Source organism: Gracilinanus agilis, chromosome 2 (genome assembly GCF_016433145.1).
Source record: "Gracilinanus agilis isolate LMUSP501 chromosome 2, AgileGrace, whole genome shotgun sequence".
NCBI classification, from domain to species: Eukaryota; Metazoa; Chordata; class Mammalia; order Didelphimorphia; family Didelphidae; genus Gracilinanus; species Gracilinanus agilis.
The window spans coordinates 561091090-561114943 of record NC_058131.1 but is presented as its reverse complement, the minus strand read 5'-3'; the positions used below and the strand labels follow the sequence as shown (position 1 = coordinate 561114943).

At 37.3% G+C, this 23854-nt stretch overlaps 1 protein-coding gene across 1 annotated transcript; it reads right to left on the bottom strand.

Moving 5' to 3' along the window:
• Positions 1-208: 208 nt before the first annotated feature.
• Positions 209-23151, bottom strand: POLR2M (RNA polymerase II subunit M). Its single transcript, XM_044665303.1, is given in 6 exon segments — positions 209-585; positions 2543-2750; positions 13058-13699; positions 22344-22445; positions 23056-23102; positions 23104-23151. Coding segments are annotated over 6 exon segments (1188 nt in total). The 3' UTR covers positions 209-444.
• Between the last annotated feature and the right edge of the window lie 703 nt (positions 23152-23854).

The following is a 23854-nucleotide window of genomic DNA, read 5'->3' as shown; positions in this document are numbered from 1 at the left end:
GCTTGTGTTACCCTGGGCAAGTCATTCAATCCCTCTGTGCATTATCTTTGTTCCCATCTTTAAAATATGGGGGCTATACTTGATGATTTCTTAGGTCTCTTCCAGCTCTAGATGTTAAAAAGTGAAGCAACGAAAAGCTAAAAAATTCTGTTAGAGTAATATCAAATTAAATACAAAATACTGCAAAAGTTTATTTTATGTAAACATAGAAAACAGATTTATCAGATCCTTAATAGAAATCTCTTCAATTTTCTGAATGGCAAGTACACCATAAAATCTCAGTCAGACTGAGCACTCTTCTGCACACTGTAAATTTTTACTTTTGACTGCTGGTCTAAATAACTCAAAAATAAAACATCTTTCAGAGCCTAGTAGTCTAATATAATGTAGTAAAACTTCAGAAGGTAGGAATTTAGGTGGATCCTCAATCATCCTGCTTCAGAATTAATCCTCAGAAGAATGATAATCATCTTCATCTCTCACTTCTCTGTATTTCATTGATGCGTCACCTTCAGGATTATAGCTCTGCATTTTAATATTTAGTCTTTCAGCCAGTTTTTGTGCAGCAAGCTTAGCTTGAATTTCCTTTAAAAAAAAAAACAGATCAACATGACACTTTTACATTTTTCCTCACACAATATCTTTATCCCTTAAAAATTTTTACTAAGCATCTACATAACTTATCACAAAAACATTTATAAACTTTAGCACTAATTTCATAAATTATAGTATCTCAGAGTTCAAAGGGACCTTAGAATGCACTAATGCAGATATTCTCTCCAATTCAACATATTTATTAAACAATTTCTATGTCACTGCAGAAACAAAGACAACCATGAAGACAGTTCCTGCCCTCATAGAATTTATTTTCTACTAGAAGAGGAAAAACATCCCTGACAGATGGCATCTAACCCCTGTTGCTGAACAATTCTAGTGCTGGGCTCACTATCTCATAAGGTAGCCCTTATTCTCCTAAAACTGTGCGACTAGATCCACTAATAAATTTATGCCCTCTTACCTCAACTGAGCAATTATAGCTGCCTTTCCAACTATAAGACTGATGAACATAAATGATCTCATACAGAACAGCTCAACTTCCAGGAGAGCTGCAATCATGCTTCCCTAGCAGTTACTGACTTCTATTAGCAATCAACGATATGTGGAAATAAAACAAATCTCGGAAAGAATGGGATAACCGGGTTCAGGACTTTGAGGGTAATGAATATTGATGGACTTTTAAAGAAGTATACTGGTCAGCAACTTTTGTTATTAAAACACCAATATCACTCTAAGTGCTGTATTGATTCTCGTACAAGCAGAAGTTCCAACATGAAAACCCCAGAGTGTCAAACGCCACAATGATAACTAATAGATTAACACTAACATGGCTTTAAGTAAAGGTGTCTGCTCAGAAAGTCTTTTTCTGAGGAAGAATCACGCCATCTTTATAAATCTTACTTCTTGGGAAATCTGATTATATCTACCCAAGGATTATGTCACCAGCTGTTGAAACAGTGCCTGGTGGCCACATTCTTTTGTGTTTCCACACTCACACTTTCCTGCCACTTAGATCTCTCCCACTACCCAACACCCAGCTCCCCACATAGTAAGGGAGAACCAAACCAGTAGCTAACAATACTGTAATGATTAGCCAACGATGCTGTAATGAATTCCTATTTGAAGTGGTTCATTCAACTTTTTTTTAATTTCAAAGCAGAACTTTCAACATGGTAGATGAAAAACAGTAAACTGAAGTTAGCTCTTACAGGTGTCCAATGCAAACTAGATAATGTAGAGAAGCATGGTTCTTAGGTTTTCTTAGATTCCACAGGCCCAGGCAGGACCTTTACAGAAAAAGTATTTAAAGTGTTTGAATAAAAAAAATAAAAGTTCTTTTTTAAAAAGGCATAGAGGGGCAGCTGGGTAGCTCAGTGGATTGAGAGCCAGGCCTAGAGACAGGAGGTCCTAGGTTCAGATCTGGCCTCAGACACTTCCCAGCTGTGTGACCCTGGGTAAGTCACTTGACCCCCATTGCCTACCCTTGCCAATCTTCCACCTATAAGTCAATACACAGAAGTTAAGGGTTTAAAATTTAAAAAAAAAAAAAAAATTTAAAAAAAAAAAAAAGGCATAGACCCTGAAAATGTCATTGAATATAGTCAAGCAAAATTATAACTGCTAAAGGAACAGCTGATGTTAATGGCAACATACCTGTGCTACTACCAGTATTATAATACTACTAGTATTATGCTAGAACCTAGAAAGGGTCTGTTTGCCTGGAAGCTTAACTAATCCATGATTTTTCTAACTTCCATCATTCTTTGCCCTTCACTCATTTTTGTCAGCACTGTACTTCTTTCCCATTTTTCAACTTCTATATGAAATACTGTGTCTAAAGCATTTTATGCACTTATATAATAAAGACTAACCAAAAATGGCTGGTTGTATCCAAAAGCAGTCTTTGTACAGTTTTCAGGACTGTCATTTTAAACATGATCATATTAGACATTTAAATTAGTGGACAAAAGAATATTCTTAATACCTCATAATTCTGCTTTTGTTGCTTTTGAATTGCCAAAGATTCTTCCATAGATAGCAACTGTGTAGGCATGTGGTAAAGTGGTGGCAACCGAGCTGCTGTGATGTCATCCAGGTGCTTCTTATCCCTACGCCTCCTTTCTTCCACTGAAATTGGAGACTCTCTTCTCTGTGGAGAGTGACTAGGTGAGGACTGGGGCTCTGAAGGTAGCCTAAAGGGAAAAAAATTACAAAATTTGGACTGAACAAGTTAAGACTTACTTAGGATATATTTTAGAGGAAGCTTATTTTAAGCATTAATGGTGAATTTGTCAAAAAATTAGGACATTTTTCCTCCTGGAAATAGAAAATTTTCTAAAAATGGCTATAGAGAATGAATGATTCACATATTACTGTAACTTGCATAATTTTCCTTCCTTTCCTTTTTTTTTTAAACCCTTACCCTCTCTCTTAGAATCAATACTAAGTATTGGTTCCAAGACAGAAGAGTGATAAAGGCTAGGCAATTGGGATTAAGTGACTTGCCCAGAGTCACTCAGTTAGGGATTGTCTGGATCCAGATTTGAACCCAGGACCTCACATCTCCAGGTATGGCTCTCTATCCATTGCGCCCCCTCGCTGTCCCTCTTTCTTCTGATTCTTAGCAGAAATTTCAAAGCCATTTCATTCATCTTTTAAATTCTCATCTCCACTTACAAAAACAATGTAACTGGTTAAAGTGAACTGGAATTTACAACTAATTTTTTCCCTTCATTAACTATTCCTTTTACTGAAAAATGTGAGGCTGATGAGTTTAGAGAAAAAGAGTGTTAAACAAGGCAACCAGATCACATAAGAGCTTGTCAGGGAAACAAACAGAATGACTTTTCAAGTAAATTCAGTGGCATTTATACTAAGAATTTTCTTTGAAATTTAAAGCCCTGAGATTTAAGCATGATATAGGTGAAATAGGTAGCTGCTTCAGCCCCTTCTACTGAAAAGGGCAAGACAAATGAAGAGACCATACCTGCCTTCCACTTCACCCAAGGACAGGAGAGATCAAGAACAGGATAACCCTAATCAAGTTGTTCACTAGGTGTCATTTGAAATCTAGCACATGCTATGGAGACATGGTGGTGAACCTATGGCATGCATGCCAGGGGAGGCACTCTGTGCCCTCTCAGTGGGCATGTGCACCGCCAGCCCAGCACAGAGTTTACTAGAAAGCCAGAGGGACATGGGATGGGGCCACTTTCCACTCTCTCTACTGGCTCCTGAGGACATTTTTCACATCACCTGCTCCTCTAAAAGGTTTGCCATCACTACTAGGGCAATTTCTTTTCTTTTCCTACTTCTTTCTCCCATCTCCTCAATGTAGGCATACCTCAAGACTCAACCCTCTGCTCTACAAGCAGGTACTCCCTTCATCAATGATTTCATCTACTCTCATGGCTTTAAATGTTTTTTTCATTTCATTTCCTATAGAACATCACTTTGCCAATGACTCCCAAAATCTACATTTCTAGTCTTAATGTCATCTCAAATTTCAATCCCACATCTTCAACTTTTGGCTGAATATGTATCTCCAACTAATAACTTGTCACTTCACCTAAATGTGTCTACAACCAAGTTCATCAGATTTTCCCCAAAGCAGCTCCTCTCTTCTGGGATACCTTATTTATATGAGTAGGAAAAGCATTTTCACAGACACTGAAATGATCCTATAATGATAAACAGGAATATAGGAGCATAAACCTAAAGCTAGAAGAATCCTCAGAATCCATCTAGTCTAACCCCTTCACCTACAGTATATATTCAAAGAAAAAAGTAGTTGGGAAGAAAGATGATGAATTTGGTTTTAGATTTTTTTTATTTGTATGCATTTATTATTTTTTTGTTACTTTAGTTTCCTACCTTGAGCCGGAATTCAAAGCCTTCTACTCTTTGATCTCTGACTATTTCTGTATCCTTATCTCTATTTCCTATAGTACCTTCCATCCTAATCAAAATGGTCTACTCAATAGTCAGTGTTTCTAGAATATGCCTCACATAATTCTCAACTCCATACTTTATTCATTATTTTCTTTTGGCCTTGGATGAGCTCCTTTCTCTGCTTTCTACTTATCTAATCCTTTGAGGCCCAGAACAAGTTCCCATCTTTATGAAGGCTTCTTCAGCCACTAATAGCCTTTCAAGATAGCTCCTTCTGAATTCCCAGAGAATTCATGACCTATTATAACATTCATTTATCGCTTACCATTCACTGCCTTGTATGTTTATTTTATATAAGTCTTACCACCTCATCTAATCTGTAATCCCTTTAAAACAAGTAATGTATCATAAATGGGCAGCTAGGTGGCACAGTAGACAGGCTTACTGGGCCCTAATGTCAGGAAGACTCATTTTCCTGAGTTTGAATCTGGCCTTAAACACCTATTAGTTGTGTGACATGGGGCAAGTCACTTAATCCTGTTTGCTTCCGTTTCCTCATCTGTAAAATGTGCTAGAGAAAAAATGACAAACTCTTCCAATATCTTTGCCAAGAAAACCCCAAAAAGGGTTATGATGTTGGACACAACTGAAAAACTGTGTCTTGTGCTTCTGTCTATTTTGCTTGGAACAGTGCCCTATAGACAAGACACTTTATGTCTGCAAATGATGTTGGACATGGTCTGCCTATTACCTTCCATTAGAATATATAGGTGCTAAGTTCTCTGTCTTCGTATTTTCTCCCATCTAAACTTATTAGCTGTGTGATCATAGGCAAGTCTCTCAGTCTGTTTCCTTATCTGCAAAATGGGGATAAAATATACTCTTTTTCACAGTGTTGTGAAGAACAAAAGTTAATAAATGTAAGCCATCATCACCATAATACATTGGATTTTTCCTTTGTGCCTATTATACTCTAATTTGTATTATGCTTATTTGTGTACATGTCTTATCTCCCTTCTAGGCTGTAAGTTCAAGGCAGAAATTATGGCATTTTAAACTATTAAAATCCCCAGTATATAACATTAAATTCTTACTAAGTATCACATGCTTAATAATTTTTCAAGCCTAAGATGATCCTCTAAAGCCTAAATAAAAGGTAAACAATGTTTATGGAATTAAATTATACCTAGTTTATATGATAAAATCAATAAGTGTCAACATAACTCATGAACATTAAAGTATTATAAATGTGAACTATTATTATTATTCCACATAAATATCACTTATGTGATTCTGTAAATTCTCAAAAGAATTTCCCAACAGTAATAACCTATCCCTAAGGAATGATTCTACTGGTAAGAATGCCATATTGACAATGTTGTTGGGGAAGACATGTTGGAATGAACCAGTATCCTGCCTTGTGAAGAGCTATCTACAGAGGATGGGAAAAATAAATCTGGTCCTCAATTTAATTGTCTCATCCTGGCAACTACAGTAAGATCAGCACAGCCTAAAAAGCAATTTCCCTTTCCTGGAGATCAAATAGCTATTCTACTCACAGCTGACTGTGGAGGGTGGATAAAGTAGCTGAAGAGCTGCATTAACTATTTATTTCTAAAAGATTCTCCAAATCTTTAGATTACCAGTTATACCAAGTCACTGGATGAAAATCTTAGGGGACTCGTAACATAGAGACTCAGCTAATATAATATAATTTCTAAAATTCCAAAGCTTAAAAAAGCTTCTAAAGTTCCAAAGCTTTCAAACTTTAGACTATTGCTTAACTCCCATGCTAAGATTTTTGGGCACTCTGTATATTTCTGAAATCTAAATCACCCTTCCACATACATCTCTTCAAGAATTTTTTTTTAAGTTTTCAAAATCAATTATAAAGTTTGGAAATAAAATCTAATTCTGAGCTTAGAAAAATAATTAGTATCTCAAAAGGAAGTAATATTTGGAGATAAATATTTGATACAATCCAAATGAATTAATAGGCTATAACCAAAGTAGTATTTCTTACATTCACCTCTGAATCATTAACTTGAACCTTTGAACTCAATCTAAGTGACACTTTAAATGCTCTCCCTTGTCTTCTCTCCATTTGTCCTATCTTTTGATGTCCCTGGAAGCTTATGATCACTAAAATGGGAGGAATGGGAGCTTTCAAGAGCATTAAGTCACTTGCCAAGGGTACTAAGACTATGAGGAGTACTATTAGTCCTTAGTACCTTTGAAATACTATCAACTGGGCCCAGTTCCACTAACATGCTAAAGAAGTTACAGGAAGAGATCCTGGCAAAAAATGGCCCATTCCTCAACATCTGCCCTAGGTGGCAGTCTCTGTATGAGAGGCAGGTAGGTGTAGGTGGTTCAGTAGATAAGAGTGCCATGCCTGCAAGTAAGGAAAAATGATCTTCCTGAATTGAAATCTGGCCTTAGATACTTACAAGCTGTGTGACTCTGTTCCTCACCTGTAAAATGAGCTATAGAAGGAAATAGCAAATCATACCAGTATCTTTGCAAGAAAACCACAAATGGGGTCACAAAAAGTTGGATGCAATTAAAATGGTTAAATTGAGTCTGAAGCAATATCATTTTTCATATGAAGCAACAATTCTGGATTCCTCTTTTATGCTGTGTTTCTCTCCTGTCTTCTTTCACCTTTCCCACATTCCCCCTACTCTACCTCTCCCTCCCCCTGCCAACTACATTATAGAATTAGATGTCTAAGAGTTCATCATAAAAACTTGGAACTCTTAAGAGACTTCAAAAGTCCTCCAGTCCAACATTTACTTGAAATAGAAATCCACTTTAAAAGAACTCATCCTCCCAATAAAAGTGAGATTCTGTTTTGGTTCCCCTAAGCTTATGAGCTTATCCTTAAGGGTAGGTCCTATAGTCTTGTTCACCGAAGAGAGTATCTAGCATATAACAGGTGTTCAATGATTGAACTGAAAATCTGTTTTAATAGACCTGATTGTTCTTTCTTCTATACTTAATTGAAATCTAGCTCCCTATTGTTCCTAGTTGTGTTCTCTGAAGCCATAATAAATCTAAAGCCTTTTCCAAATTACAACCCTTTAAATTATTAGAGGATGAAATACTTTCCCCTGTGTTTCCTGCTCCCCACTCCTCTCTTCACCACACTAAGATATACCAAGTTTATTCATCAATCCTGGTATGGCATGGTTTTCAAATTCCATTGCTTTTCTGGTCATCCTTCTCTGGCCTGCTCCAGCTTTTCAGAACTGAACTTGATATTCCAGATATGGTCAGATCTGAGGACCATCCAACCCCTAGATACTACAAGGTTTTCCACAAACTATATTAATGTAGCTTAAGTATAAATTCTCTGTTTTAGCTGTCACATTAACAACCATTGGCATTCAGACCTACAGATAATGTGTATAAAGTGCTAAAAAAAACTTGAAAGCACTACATAAATTTGAGCTATTACTAATTTTACAGATCCAGGCCTTTTTGACTTGTCTTAGGCACATCGAAACCAAAATGTCCTATGATTTGCTATATTCACTGAAACTATTCTTAAGTTTTCTCTGCCTATAGGCAGAAAATGGAACTCTCCTTAAAACATCTCTGCTAGGAATTAATGCTTTGACTCTCTACATAAAAGGTTCTCCCTGGGTCAAATAAGATTTTTAAAAAAAATAAATAAGCCTGTGAACTCCATTCTCCTTTTTCATAATATTTTCAATGCTTAAAATTTACTAATTTTTTTTTCAATTAAAGCATTGCTCTTTTAACAAATGGATATGATGTCTTAAGATGTTTGCCTCTCATGGCTTTTGCAAAAATCTAATTTTGCATTTTTATGCTTGTAGCGGACTGCCAGTTATTTCTTCTCTGATCTGACAAATGCAGTAATTTTTTTTAAAAATATGGTTTATTTTTCTAAGGGCTCATTGGGATGGTAGGGGTTAGGAAGAAGGCTTTTCCCCCCCTCTAAGATGCTGCTGGAATCTAGGATCAGAGTTTAGAACTGAAAAGAATTACAGAAACATTCTAGTCCAGGGACTTTCAGACTTTATGTCAGGACCCCCTTAAGCAGTGTGATAATGGTTATGGCTCTTGTCTCTAAATATTTGTTTTTAAAATTAATAATGGAAATGCTAAATTTCAGCTGAGGTTAATGAAACAGATATTTTCCCCCATGCAAGTCCATGAACCCTCTCAGATCTATGTATGGATCCTTTGGTGGTCTATGTACCAGCTTAAGAACCCCTGATCTAGTCCAAACCTTTCAACTTTTTAATTATTTGGAGAAAATCTGCTGAGGAACCTGAGGAATAGAGGAACCAAGTATCTTAACACAAAAGGTAACAACCTTGTAATTTGAACTCAAGACCCATAAATCTAGATTCAGAGCTTTTTTCCACTGCACTGCACTGCACTAACTTCCCTATATTTCTGTCATAAGACATCAGAATGACTACAGTTTTATTTTTTCAGGTAGAAAAGTCTTTCCTAGCCAATCAGACTACATTACTAAAGGGAAGGGGCTCCCCCTTCACTTCTGAGTGTCTCCTCTTTCAACATCACCTGGTACAGCATTTTTATACACTGAAAGCATTCAAAATCCAATCGCTATTAAATCAAAAAGTTAGGGGAAATGATTGCCAAAAAACAGTTCTGGAAAAAACCTCAGACTTGCAAAGTCCTTTTTGGAAAAAAAAAATTATAGAAGCACCTAGGAAACACAGCAGACAGACCATCAGGCTTAGAGTCAAGAAGGCTTGGGTTCAAATCTGAGCTTCAGACACTTCCTAGCTGTGTGATCCTAGACAATTCATTTAATCCCAATTGCCTAGACCTTGCTACTCTTCTGTCTTAGAACTGATACTAAGACAGAGGGAGTAAGAGGGTTTTTTCTTAATTGTATATCTCAAAATATAAATTCAATTGTACAAAAATTTCAGTTCCACTATCATTTATTAGGTGCTGCCCACTAGGGGACAGATACACATAACAAATAAGCAAAAATTTGTCTTTAAGGAGTTTCCACTCTAGTAAAGGAGTAAAGATAGGCACATAAATCACTAATACAAGTGAAAATATAAGTACACAAGAGAATTATAACAATGTGCTAATGAAATAATCCTTTTAGGCTAGAGGAATAGTTGGGAGCACAGGGAACACTTTGTGGAGGAGCTGAAAAGGGTAAAGAATAGGAAGCATTTGAATAGGAAGAGGGAAGGAAGGAATGCATTCTAGGCTAAGGGATGCTGAGAATAAAGGCATAAAGCATGAAGGGCAAAATAAGTTTAAGGAACAGGGTTTAGCAGAAGCAAAGAGAACCTTAAAACAAGTAATTTGTTTTACAACATGATGAACATGGAAATACATTTTGTATGATGATACATGTACAACCTATATCACATTGCCTGCCACCTTGGGGAGGCAGGAGAGGTGGGAGGAAAGGAGAGAACAGGGATCATAAAAGGTCAGAAAACAATTTTAAAATTGTTACAATTGATACAATTTAAAAACTGTAGTAACTTAAATTAAAAATTATATCAGAGTGCAAAAAAATTTTAATTTGAAAAATAGAAAGTAATATGAGTAAAGACTGGGAATGCATTTTCAAAAAGAATATACAAATACTAAATTATTTTTGGGTAAATGATATAATCTATAGTACAGTAAATGACTTTGGCAGTGGTATGAAGGTAGAAGTAGAGGTAGAAGTCAAATGTAGCAGCCCAGACAAAGGAAATCAAGGGTACTTGAATTAAGGTAGTAGCCATGGGAATGGAAAGAAAAGGCCATGTTATTAAAAAGCTACTGTGGGAACAAAATCTGGTAATGTGGCTATGGGGGAAAGCAAAGTTTCAAAGAAAACTGCAACAGGGGCTTCTAGACACCATTAGCAAAAAGCAAGACAATTGGGAGTAAGATTTGAGAGTGAAATGAATTTAGTATAAGATGTGCTGAGTTTGAGGTACTGGTGAAAAATACTAATAGAAATGTCTAATAGTAGGTAGGAATACAGGTGACAGAGGGGAGAGGTAAGCCTAGAGCAGGGGTCGGCAACTTTTTTGGCCATGAGAGCCATAAATGCCACATTTTTTAAAATGTAATTTCGTGAGAGCCGTACAGTGTTCACAGTGCGAGCTCCTGTAACAGCGCCTGAAAAAAAATTGACTTTATGGCTCCTGCAGAAAGAGCCATATCTGGCCCTCAAAAGAGCCAGATATGGCTCGAGAACCATACGTTGCGGACCCCTGGCCTAGAGTATAGAGATTTGGGTGTCCTCCAAATAAAGGTTGAGGTTATAAAAGATATTCTAACAAAGAACAGGAGAGCTGAGGAGCAAGCCTCGAGGAAACCATCTATTGTTAAGAGAAGAAAGAGAATGAAGTCAAGAAAAGAAAAAAGAAGGAACTATCAGATATATAAGGACCATGAATGTAAAAAGGAGGGGAAGTCAACAGTGTCAAATAATGCAGAGTATGGACTAAGAGGATAGAAAAATAAGAAAAGATCTTCTGATCTAGATATCAGTAATCTATGATCACAGAATCGATTCAGTACAGGGAGATTAAAGGTAGGCTGGATTACAAGAGATGGGAGTGTATAGATAATGAGGAATAAGGTACATCAAGTATAGATTATTCTTTTTTAAAGATGGGGCAGTAAATTGGAGGGAAAAAAACAAATCTTATAAGGGTAACTTTTTTTAAGCCTGTACCTTGTCTTGGAATCAAGACTAAGTGTCAGTTCCAAGGCAGAAGAGAAGTAGGGGCTAGGTAACTGGGGTTATGTGATTTGCCCAGGGTCACACAGCTAGGAAGTGTCTGAGGTCAAATTTGAACCCAGGGCCTCCTGTCTCCAGGTCTGTCTCTTTATTGACTGAGCCACCTAACTGCTACCTTAGTGTAGCTTAAGGAAATATATTTTACATTACCTGTACTTTTTTCAACACATACCAATAACCTCAAACTACTCCCTAACATAAATTCCTTGCTCAAGTCAACAAATCCCACTGTCCCCTAAACATGTCCCCTTAAAATGCTCATTTCTGGCTCCAAGTTTTTGTTTATTCTATTCTCTCCTCTCTCAGTCTATTCAAATCATCTCTCTGCATCATGCTCCTGGGCAACTTTGAGCCCTGCCAGAAACCTCTGCATGGTGACTTCAATGGTGAGTCATCATCCTTGCCCAAACTTCTAGAGCATCTAACTATCCATACATTTACTTTGTTGCTTAATACCAGCACTGTTAATGGCCTGCTCTATTTTTACTATTAGATTATAGGTTGTGAAAAATATAGAGGCTTATAATCTAATACTAAATAGTAAGCCACCTCCAGTGACTGACAGTGGTTTAACTATAGTAGGTATTAAGTAAATACCAGTTGCATGAACTGGCTTTGGTACCAGGCCTACATCTTTTTACTCATTAATGGAATATAAAACTGAAGCCAAGAAAAAAACTAACAAATTATAAGGATCCAATTCTAGAGTATAATTAAAAAATGTGTCAAGCTAACCCAGACTGCTCTCAAGTCAAACCACTGAGCTTGACTAGTGATTTTCTTAGATACTGTAACTCAAGAGAGCCTATAGTTATCCTCTTCCCTAAAGCCACACCCTCTCATTTGTTGCCTTTCCCATTAGTATGAACTCCTTGAAAGTTGAAACTGTATTGATTTTCTAACTGTATTATTTAACCCTATGCTTTGCACAAAGTTAATAAATACTTCTTCATTCATTTAATCCTATAATCTCTTTTCAATTTAATAGTTTCAGCTTCCTTCTGTATTGAACTTTTTGCCTAATCTGCTAAATAAACAAATCATCCCATTACTAATCAATTCAAATTTGATCTCTTAATGTTTCACACAACAGAAATGTTAAGAGTTTTACTAGTCAAAAACCAGCAGCTAAAGAAGAAACAGGTAACATAAGAGTCTGCATAATTCACAAATTGTCCAATGCATCTTTAATAACTAGTTATAATAACTTACAATGGAAAGGCCACTGGAAATGGAGTCAGATGACCTATATTTGAATCCCGGATATACTAACTCATTGACCATTTTGAAACCCTGGGCAAATTTCTTTCTCTTCCCTGATCCTGCTGCCTCATTTGTTGTTAAAAAAAAGAGAGAGAGTAGAGGATGGAGTAGATAATTCCTAAGGTCTCTTCCAGTTCTAATTACTTTAAGCAATATTAAAAGACTTTTAGAATTTTATTTTCCTCAAAAGTACACACTAAAGGAAAGGGGAAGTCAAGTTATAAAACAAGCTAAAAGCTGTATGATTTAAAAAACTGGCTGAAGGCATATTATTATCCATTATAAGTGAATATTGCTTGGTGGCTATAAAATAATTAAGACTAGCAGTGAACACCCTTAAGTAATTAGGAGTTCAAATAGTGCTCATTTATACTTTATTTTAAGATGTCAATGCAAGTCCCTTGTAGGCAAGGCATTAGTGCCAAACAGGGTATCAACCTAAAGGGATTTTCCCTTTTTTTCATAAAGATTTTCTTCTAAAATCAAGCTGAACTTTAGCACATTTGCCAAGGCTTTGAGCTTCAGATTGAGCATTCACTGAGAGATCTGTTTGCCCATCATACTTACATGTTAGTTCTAAATTTATTGTGGGGAGGGACTGGATTCTTTGCTCTCATTTCCAGCACTTCCATGTAATGAGGTCTTTTGGGTATGTTACTGGGATAACTACCTAAGTGATCCATGTTTGAATCTTCTGACTGGTTTTCATCATCATTAATTGTGATCCTTTGTAAACTATCAATAAACATGTCATCAGTATTCCCTGAAACATCTCCTGCATGATTTAGAAAGCCAAACTGATGGGACTGTTCATTTGATTCTGATGGCATTGCTACAACAGTATTGTTGTAACTCATCCACTTTTTGTTGCACTTTATGTCACCTTCTGACTTTCCAGCTTCATCATGGCTTATGGGAACAGATGTTTCCATGGTAGATTCAATTTCCTGGTTTCTTGAGGCAGTCTGAGATGGCTCACTTATAAATACAAGGGAAGAGTCAAGAACCGATGAAGTTTCCCTTCTCTGTTCAGGAGTCCATGGTTTACCCACACCTAAATTAAATATTTCATGTGCTACAGTTTGCTTTAAATCAAAGTCCAATCTGTTAGTTCTTTTGAGTTCTTCATGTTCTGCAATGATTGATTTCACTCTCTCAACAAAGTCAGAGATCTTTTTTCCTCCATCTGGCAAACTGCGAACGAATTTTCTAGGAAACAGAAAGAAAAATATGTTGTTAAAATCTACATTTTTTTAAAATCATGAAATGAAAAAGTGACATTATATCAAAGCAACTTCTAGCTGGCCAAGAACTAGGAAAAATTAAGTAGGGTAAGAATTACTGAGGCTTCCAATAAAAATATTGGGGAGGGAAGGATGGCACAAGATAACGGAGGGAGTTCTCAGTCAATATTCAAAGTATCTTAAATCTATCACTATCATATTAATTAGATTAAGAGCCCAATATCACATATAGCTCAGAATACTAGATCCTGTTTAGGGAGGACAAACTACTTTTATATTCTTTCAGTGAATGTTCCCCTAAACTTATTTAGAAATCTCACCTATTCTATAATTTTGTCTCTCACTCCTTCCCCTTAACACAGAATCAATATCATCTAAACCTGTATCACCAATCTCTCTCCTGACCTTAAAAAGCCCATTTTCAGTTGCCCTTTGGATATTTCCATTTAAATATCCCATCAGCTCAGGTTCAGCAAATCTAAAGCAAATTCTTTGCTTTTAAACACAAAACAAATTTTCCATCCTTACTTTATTACGGTTAATATTACTATTCTCAAACCTTTTAGCTATCTTCTATTCCTCCCTCAATTCCAGACATAGTAATTGAGTTCTAGCAATTCTTTTTTTTACTCTTCCTTTTTTCCTTCCTTCCTTCCCATTCCCACTGACATCCCCATATCCCTATAGAGCCAACTCCCTAGCTAGATCAGACCCCCAAGGACCATAATATACCTGCCTGGCCTACTACAATTACATCCTTACTCATGTCTTTACTATCAGACTTTTATTTCTTCAATCTTTCCAGATGTCACATCATCCTTCCACCCCTTAAAAATGAATGTTCACTAAGGTTCTATCCTCGGCCCTTTTAGATAACTCTCAAACATACATCTCCACCTCCATCCACTTCCCAGAACTATAGTTATGTTTTTCTAATTGCCTGTTAGGCACTCCTACCTATATGCATCAATATCTCAGCAAGTTAAAAACAGCAATTGCTCCTTAACTGATATTCGTACTTTCATTTCATCGTCTATATACCACTGCCAAAATGATCTGCCTAATCCATAAATCTGCTTAAAAATCTTTGGTAGGGGGGCAGCTGGGTAGCTCAGTGGATTGGGAGTCAGGCTTAGAGATGGGAGGTTCTAGGTTTAAATCTGGCCTCAGACACTTCCCAGCTATGTGACCCCTGGGCAAGTCACTTGATCCCCATATTGCCTAGTCCTTACCACTCTTCTGCCTTGGAGCCAATACACAGTATTGGCTCCAAGACAGAAGGTAAGGGTTTAAAAAAAAAGAAAGAAAATCTTTGGTAGTTCCCAACAGTCTTCCAAATAAGGTTTAAAATCTGTTGACTGGAGCTCAAAGCCATATAATCTAGATCTCCTCTATTTCTCTTGCTTCATATTACCTTCCCTACAGACCACTATTTGTGCCCAAAATATCCCCTTCACAACTTAGTGCCTTTGTTCATATAATTCTCTGTGCCTGGAATGCTCTTCCTTTTATTCATCTGATGAATTCCCCCTATTACTTAAAGGCACAATTCAAATGTCCTTTTATTCATGAAATCTCTGATTCAGGAAACCTTTGGAACTTACATAGTACTTCATTTTGCAATTCTTAATTATACTTATTTTATATTGCTCTCTTGCTCTTGAAGTCAACTATTACATTTTTGGACAGATCTATTTACTTGGAAGTTTTTCTTAATTGTTGTTCAGTCATTTTTCAGTTGTGTCTGACTCTTGGTGACTCCATTTGGGATTTTCTTGGCAGGTACATTGAAGTGGTTTGTCATTTCCTTCTCAAACTCATTTACAGATGAGAAAACTGAGGTAAATGGGTGAAGTGACTTGCCCAAGGTCACACAGATGGGAAGTGTCTGAGCCCAGATTTGAACTTATGAAAATTAGTATGACTCCACTCATTCTACCACCTGTTTTTCCTAATTGCAAGCCTAAATTTTTCTCTTTGCAACTTCTATCCTGCTGTCCTCTGATGTCAAATGGAAAAAGTCCAATTCCCCCCAACATGATAATATTTCAAATACTTGATAATTATTACGTTCCCCTAAATTATTCTTCTCTACAGACTAAATATCTCCACCAAGATGGAAAATCTAGCAGGCAGATGGCAATACAGTGTTACATCCCATAAAAGAGAAAGAAACAGATATGGATATTTTCTGTACTGAGATCAAAGTTGAATCTATTGAAGTGGATGAGATTATCCAAGGAAATAGGTAGAAAAAGAAAGGCAGTAAAAGAGTTACTCTTAAGGAATGTTCATCCTTAAGGACATGGGGGGAGGTGTTCGGGGGCAGGGGGAGGTTCCTATACTTCATTGTGGTCCTGCTATTTTTTTCAAATCAATGAAAATGAAATGAAAGGTTCTACCCATATTAGAAAAGATCTGAATATACTATAAGCCTATATCAACTGTGTCTGATATCTAAGAACCAGACTAAGTATAGAAAAAATCATGACAAAACTCTGGCCATTAGGTGGTGAATTTATCTTGTCATGATAACTCATGAATGGAGAAAAAAAATCAAAAGGATCTTCAGTATTGGGTAAGGTTCCTTCTGCAGGGATGGTTGAAAAGAAAAATTGAGAGAGCTGCTAGAAACCAAACTGCTAGACCATCTATAAAATTAACTGTCAGCAGGAAGGAGATGGCTAAGGAGCAGGTATGAAGAAACAGAAAGAACCCTAAGAAAAAGAGAACTGCTAGAATAGAACAAAATAGGTCTGGGCTTGAAGTCAAACAATTTTGAGTGAAAGACTAATTATCAGGATATAAAAGAAAGGAAAAGAAATGAAATACTAGGGGGTGGAAGGGCAATCAATTACCACAAAAGAAAAAAATACTACCTGTGCCATATTTATAAAAATCTTTGAGAATAATACACATAGCTTGCCTTTTCTTGCCTGGCTATGAAAAGAGACATATTATAAGCCTGTGTATGGGAAGAGACCTCAATACCCTCTCTTACCCCTCCCTAGGGCTTGACCTTTCATCTGTTCTTTCAGGTAAAGGAATATTGGAGACAGCTATGATTTTATCAGATTAGAAAGTTCAGAATGGTAAACCACTAAGATGGCCAACCACTTCAGGGTCAGAAACCATGCTGAATTTATAGCCAGCCTAGCCCAGAATGCCAACCCATTTCAGAAGTACAACTCCTGCACATTCACGATGCCTTGCCCTAGAATTAAGTCCACTGGCTATGCTGAATTTATAAGTGAATATAGTAGAGCAAAAAAAAAAAATTAAACCTTAGAATCAATAATCAAAAAGCTCCAAGGCAGAAGACCAGCAGAGGCAAGGCAGTTGGAATCAAATGTCTTCCCCAAGGTCACACAGCTAGGAAGAGTCTGAGGCCACATTTGAACACAAGATCTCCTATCTCTAGGCCTGGCTCTCTTCATTGAGTCAACTAGCTAACCCTAAACAAATACTTTGTAGAAACTATTGTAAGTTTGAGTCTACTTTCCTAGGGGAGCAAGATACCAGGGAATATGTACAAGCAGATGTTGAGATGAAAAGTTGGTAATTGTTGTTCTTGTTATATCTCTTCAGTAAATATTCACTTCTGTAAAAATTAAATGATAGTTAAATGATAATGAGACACTAATGATACTGGTGGATATACTGGGGAGAAAAACTAGAATGAGAAGTTCAAGCCAACAACATTAGAAAATCACTCACAAATCATGAAAGGTATCCCAAAACTCTGAAAGGTTCTATCTTTCTATACCCCTACTTTAGAGAAGTGAGTGTTGGTATTGGGATCCACAAAACTTATTAAGGCTACACTGGGGCCTTAGCTAGAATAAAATGTAGCCTTTCATATATGCAGGGACTCCCTGAAGATATTCTCCATTTAAGATCTTCATTATTATATGCCCTTATTTGCGGGGTTTATCAGAAAAAAATTTACATGACTTTTTCTTTGTTTCGGTTGCAAGTTTACAGTCAGATTTTTCTAGTGTTTGTTTATAATCCATAAGTTTGTTTTGAGATTTTGCATTTGTTGAATAATTAAGTACTGATTAATTATTTAATCTTATACAAGTATTGACATCAAAGCTAATATGAGAACTACGGGCTTTGTATCATTAAAGTGCTGATTTTTAGCTAATAAATATATTTCTTCCTTTGGCCTTTTAACAGACATAAAGTGCCTCTCTTATTTTGAGAACTTTAAGGACCATGAAATCATAGTATAAAGACTGACTGCGGCCTAGAAACCCCAAGTGCCTAAATTTTTTTCTTGGGTATTTCATCCTTCTTTGGGGTTTATTTGATTTTTTTTTTAATTTCAGACTATTTGTCCTATTGTTGGGTAAATCTGGAATTCTAATAGAACTCCATTAGCATGGATTCACTGGGGGAACTGGGGTGCTTTTAGTATAGGAATACAAAGGAAATCTGCCTGGACCTCTAAATATCATTTATGGTGCTTTGGAAATGTTCCTATTGAATCTGAACTACTTTGTTTATGGAACAACTTTTACTTATATATGGAATTATATCAATGCTGTGGTTACTGTTTTTAAGAGTCTTTCCTAAATGGAGCCTGGAGAAATTTTATGTGTCCTATTTAGACAGAGACACTAGGAAATTTTTTTCTCAGAGTCCAGATGAGTGACCTAATGTACTGAAAGAATATTCTAAAAATTTTCATACAGAACTATTTGGTTTCATACATAAATGGTAAGGGGGTAACTTCTAATCAATTCCAGGACCCAAATTTTTTTTTTAAAACCTTCTGTCTTAGAGTCAATTCTGTGTATTGCCTCTGAGGCAGAAGGGTGGTAAGGGCTAGGCATTGGGGGTTAAGTGACTTGCCCAGGGTCACACAGCTAGGAAGTGTCTGAGGCCAGATTTAAACCTAGGACCTCCCATCTCTAGGCCTGGCATTCAATCCACTGAGCCACACTCAGCTGCCCCCTCAGATCCCTAATTTCTATAAAGAGAGACCCTTATGCTTTAGAATTGCTGAGACTAAATTTCCCTTCTGAGTTAGTTTTTCTTTTTCAAGTTACTCAATCATTAAACCCTCTTTCTGTGAATGGAGACATGGTATGGATAGGGGGTAGGGAAGAAAGATGGGAATAAGGAGGGAAAGCTAGCAGAAAAGAAGACCACAAAATGCCATAGCAATTCTAGGTCCTAGAGCCAATTTGCAAGCACCAAATCTGGATTCTCACCTGAGAGTGAAATGACTTCCAGTTGACCCCCAGGTTCTAAATATCCATGGAGAAAGTTCCATATGGTCTAGGAAGCTAAGTAAGAATAGACCAGCTTTCCTAAAGATAAGCTTGTTTTCTTTGTCTTTTTCTTTACTACTTTGCCTTGTGTTGGAGAAAAGACATTTTGAACCCCAAAAGAGGCGCCTGTTAACTACTAAGCAAAAAACAATTTTGGATAAACTTTGAAAATGGTTCATTGCTGAATATAAAAACTCTGAATTTGTAAGCTACTGTGATTCTTATACATATGGAACTGTATTAGTGCCACAGTGACTGTTTTAGTCTCTTTCCTGTATAGCACTGTGGAAGTAAGTGAAAGGTCAATGTTTATTCAGTCTACAGAACTGTTCTGGATTGGAAATAAAGACAATGTACTCAAAATGTTCAAGAACCCCACCTGTTTTGATGAATATGGAAAAAAAATTTTACAGGAGGGAGAGTACAGACCTTCCTGTATTCAAAAGACACTAGACAGCCAATATGAGCCTTTTTCTCTTTCCCATATGATATTTGAGGGTGAAAAACACCCTGTAAGCCTCTTTGTATTTATTCTTTCTTACTTTTAAATAACAGTTACCAGAAAGAGTCAGGGCTTGGAGAGCTTTGAAAGGTCAGAATGATGGGCCACCATGGGTCTTGGAGCTAGAATCAGTGTTAGAATCTGTGGCCAGCCAAGCCCAGTTCACCAAGCCAAACCTATGCTGATTAATTAAAAGCAAGGCAAGCAGGAAACACTCATCTATCAGCTATCTATCTAACAGGCAAATCTGTTAGTAAATGTAATAAAGCAAATACTTTGTAGGCAGTGCATTAAGTTTGAGCCCACTCTCCCCAGCAGCCAAACTGATAGAGAGAATGTTTCCAGAGCCTGAGAGGAAAAAGTTTGTAAATTCTTAGTAAATGTTCTTTTGTAAAAACTAAAGAGACAAATAGACAGAGGGAAAGAAACTCTCTCTCACACACATACATACATCCTCGATGAAGATATGAGAAAGGAAAAAATAGGATTTCACAAATTATATTATAAAGCAGAACACATTTGCACATCTGAAGAGTAACATAATTGAGTTAAAGGTGTATGTAGAGAATACAAGATCCTACTTAATGTGTATTGTTGTTGACTATCCTAAAAGTGTTTCCCATGCATGTCAAATTCATTTATATTCCTTGTAAAAGACCCCTTTGCTCAATGAACCCCTGATTATTCACATTAAACAAGGCATAAAGCAGGATTAGTCAAAGGAATTCACTATTGTTATTAGAAAGGCCACAAAGAAGTCCAAATCTAAGAAGCACTGCCTAGAGATGATGAAGTCCTACAATTTATAGATGGCACTGTGCTGATTGCATTAAGCCCTGGAACACTACATGAGCAAGAGTTCAACCTATCTATTCCCAGAGGAAAACCAAGATGATAAAGAATACTTATTGTCCAAGACTAGGATATAGGGTTAGATGGACTGTCCATAACTGTTTGTAGTACTCCATCTAAAAACAGGAAAAAAAAAAAACCATTTACTAACACATAGTAGGAACTTTATAAATGCTTGCTGATTGCCTTGCAAGCCATACAACACAACAAGGATACTAATTTTAAAGGATTTGCCTTTGCTTCAGAAAGAAGACTAGAGTTATTTAAAGCACTACTCAAATTTTCAAAGGCAATCTAAGCTCACTCTTCTATTTAATTCTGGGCCCAGAAAACTGTCCGTTTTCAAAAATAAGGGGGGGGGGGGAAATGAATGATATAGTTCATATTTACATGAAGATCTGTTTATAAGTACTTTAACACACATTTTCTCATTTCATCCTCATAGCAACACTGTGAGATAAGTGATTTTATTACCCCTACTTTAAAGATAAGGAAACTGAGGCTCAGGGATTAAGTGACTCTCCAAGGGTCAGAAAGCTGGTAAATGTCAGATGAATTCAAATCCAAGTCTTCCAAATATGGAAGGCTCTTCTTGGTCTAAGTCTCTAGTTATTATGCTAAAAATTTTAAAGGTAAAAGGAATATCCTCTTCCCTTCCATTATGATTATCTAAATTCTACAGGTCCTTTAAAGGCCATGCTCACATTTCATCTCCTCTAAGAAGCCATTTCTGAATAGCCTAGTTCTAAGTATTTTCTCTATATTCCTTTCCACTGCTTTCCCTATATTCTTAGAGCATATATTGTCAGTACCATGTCACTTCTTTGCTTAATATACTCCACAATTTCCCTATTAACTTCTAGGACTGAATGCAAACTTCTTGTGCATTTTAAGCTCTTCACAACCTGGCTCTAACCTTCTTTCTCAGCCTTAATATTTTTCTCCTGTTTCACGTACATCTTGGTCCAGCCAAACTCCTGCAGCACCTCAAACATAACATTTTTCTATCTACTGTTTTCATGCCTTTACACAAGTTGAACTCCATAATCTTTAATATATAGAATCATTCCTCACCACCTTTAGGAATCCCTTGCCTCCTTTAAAGTTCAGCTCAACACAAATTCACATGAATTCTTTTCTAATTCCCTTTGCTAATGCTCCTTCCACCCAGAAAAGGGTGAGGGGAAAACCTTCATTTTTTGCATATACTTTTATGTGTGCATGTAGAATGAAAGCTCTTTGAGAAGGACTTTCACTTCTGTCTTTGTAATGAGAAGATTCCGTTCAAATCTGCCAGTTTCTGGTTCAGTTTGTTCTTACTGTAAAATAAGAACAGAATTCAATGGAACTTTTAAAGGACCTTTCAAACTGTAAAGCTATGTTCCTATAGTTTCCCATAACAGCACATTTCCTTGCACATCAAAATGTTCTTAATAAATAATAATAATAGCAGCTAACATTTAGATAGTGTCAGGCACTGGGCTACTTGCTTCACAAAAATCTCATTTGATCTTCGCAAAAATCCTAGGAAGTAGGTACCATTATGATCCCCATTTTGCAGTTAAGGAAACCGAAACAGAGCTTAAGTGACTTGTCCTGGGACACCTAGCTAGTAGTACCTGAGGCTGGAATAATTTAGTGCTCCAAACAAGAGAAAGGAGTAAGCATTTCTATAGCATTATACTATATTCCAGGGTAAACGGTTTTACGGTGCAAAGTGTTTTACAATTTACGTCATTTGATCATTATAACAACCATGAGCTATTATCTGCATCTTACAGTTAGGAAACTGAGGCAACCAGAAGTGAAATGACTTTGCCCTGGGTCACCCAGCTAAAAAGTTAACGCCGCATCTGAACTCAGGTCCAGTGCTTCAACCCGAGCCCCCAGTTTTCTGATCAGTGGAAGGACCAGGTGGCGCCGCCCTCTGGCCTCCCAGGAGTGACCCCTCCCGCCTCGAGACCCGTACTCACTCGTTCCGCAGCAGCTTCTCCTGGCGCCCCAGCATCTCCCGAAGCTCACCGAGGCTCCGCTTCCGAAGGTCCTCGGCGCTCCCAGGTGGAGCCGACGACATCCTGCCGGAAAGAATGTCAACCAGGCGGAGAGCCTGCGGCCCTCCGCTCGGCACTCCGAGCCTGCCGAAGTTACCAGTCCAACAGTGGAAACTGGCCCCACTTACTGGGGGACGCCATCTTACCGGAAGTAGTCATAAGATTCAACACTTAAAGAACTTTATTTATAAGGAGAGCCAGTACAGAGGCCCAGAAGACCGCTAGCTGGCCAAGTGAAAAGGGTGTGAAGGGGAGAACGCGCAGGCGCAGTCCGGCCAACCTGAGAGCTGGGGACCTGCAGATTATAGTGGTATTTTGGAATTGTGGCTTGTGTTACAAATTGCCTGGTGGGGCAGAGGGGAATTACGATGTTTGTGGGCTGGATTCCGGATGGCCAGGTTGCATTTAGACCCGGAAGAGACTCTCGAAATCGTTTTTCCAACCTCCTCATTTTTACAGAAGAGAAAAAAATGAGCCCAAAGAGAGGGGGAGGTAGTGACCATGATTAGCCTAAGGTCACAATCAGAGCAAGAATTCGACCCAATCCCCTGATCCAAATAGAGTGCTCTTTCTTCTGCCTCAAGATACCTCGCTTCTGTTTCTTTTGCATTTCAAAGGGTTTAAAAAGGATTACCTGCTGGAGGCAGCCTTTGCTGCTACCCTGCTGTAGACATGTGGCTCAAATGCTGGCCCTAGATATTTTACATTGAATATACTCTGTGCTCATCATCTCCCTCCCATTGTGACAGGGCAGATTACCAACACTGGCTCTCCCTGTCCCAAGAGAATAAATACATTTACCTGTGATAAAAATGTGTTTTGGCACAAGGGTAATTTTAAGGCAGAAGAAATTTGGGAACATTGAGAGAATAGCTCACCCCAAAACTCCATGATTTAATGGTAGGTAAACTAGCTCTGAAATCTTGAGTTCAACTCCCATTTCTAGTCTCGATCTAGGCAATCTTCATAATAAACATTTCGACATTGGTAAAGAGGAGTTTTTTCATCCAATAGTTCTGCACACAGTTGAAATCACAAGTCTTGTCCCTATCCCAAACAGGTCAAATTTACTTAGACCTTTGTAAGCTTTAAAGTGCTGTGCTCACAACCATGAAAAGAGAGGAAAGGACCATGTTATGAAAGGCATTGAATACCAAGTGGGATTTTATATGGGAATGGGGTAGGAAATAAGCATTAATATAGCACCTACTACATATCAAAAGGTGTGCTAAAGAACTTTACAAATATCATCTCATTTGTTTCTCACAACAACCCTGTGGTGTAAATGTTCTTATTATTCCCATGTTAAATTAAGGAAACTGAGGCCAAGTAACTTAACAGCTAGGAAGTATCTGAGGTAATATCTAATCCCAGGTCTTCCTGACTCCAGGTTCAGCTCTCTATCCATTGTTACCTCCTTATAGTTGATGAAA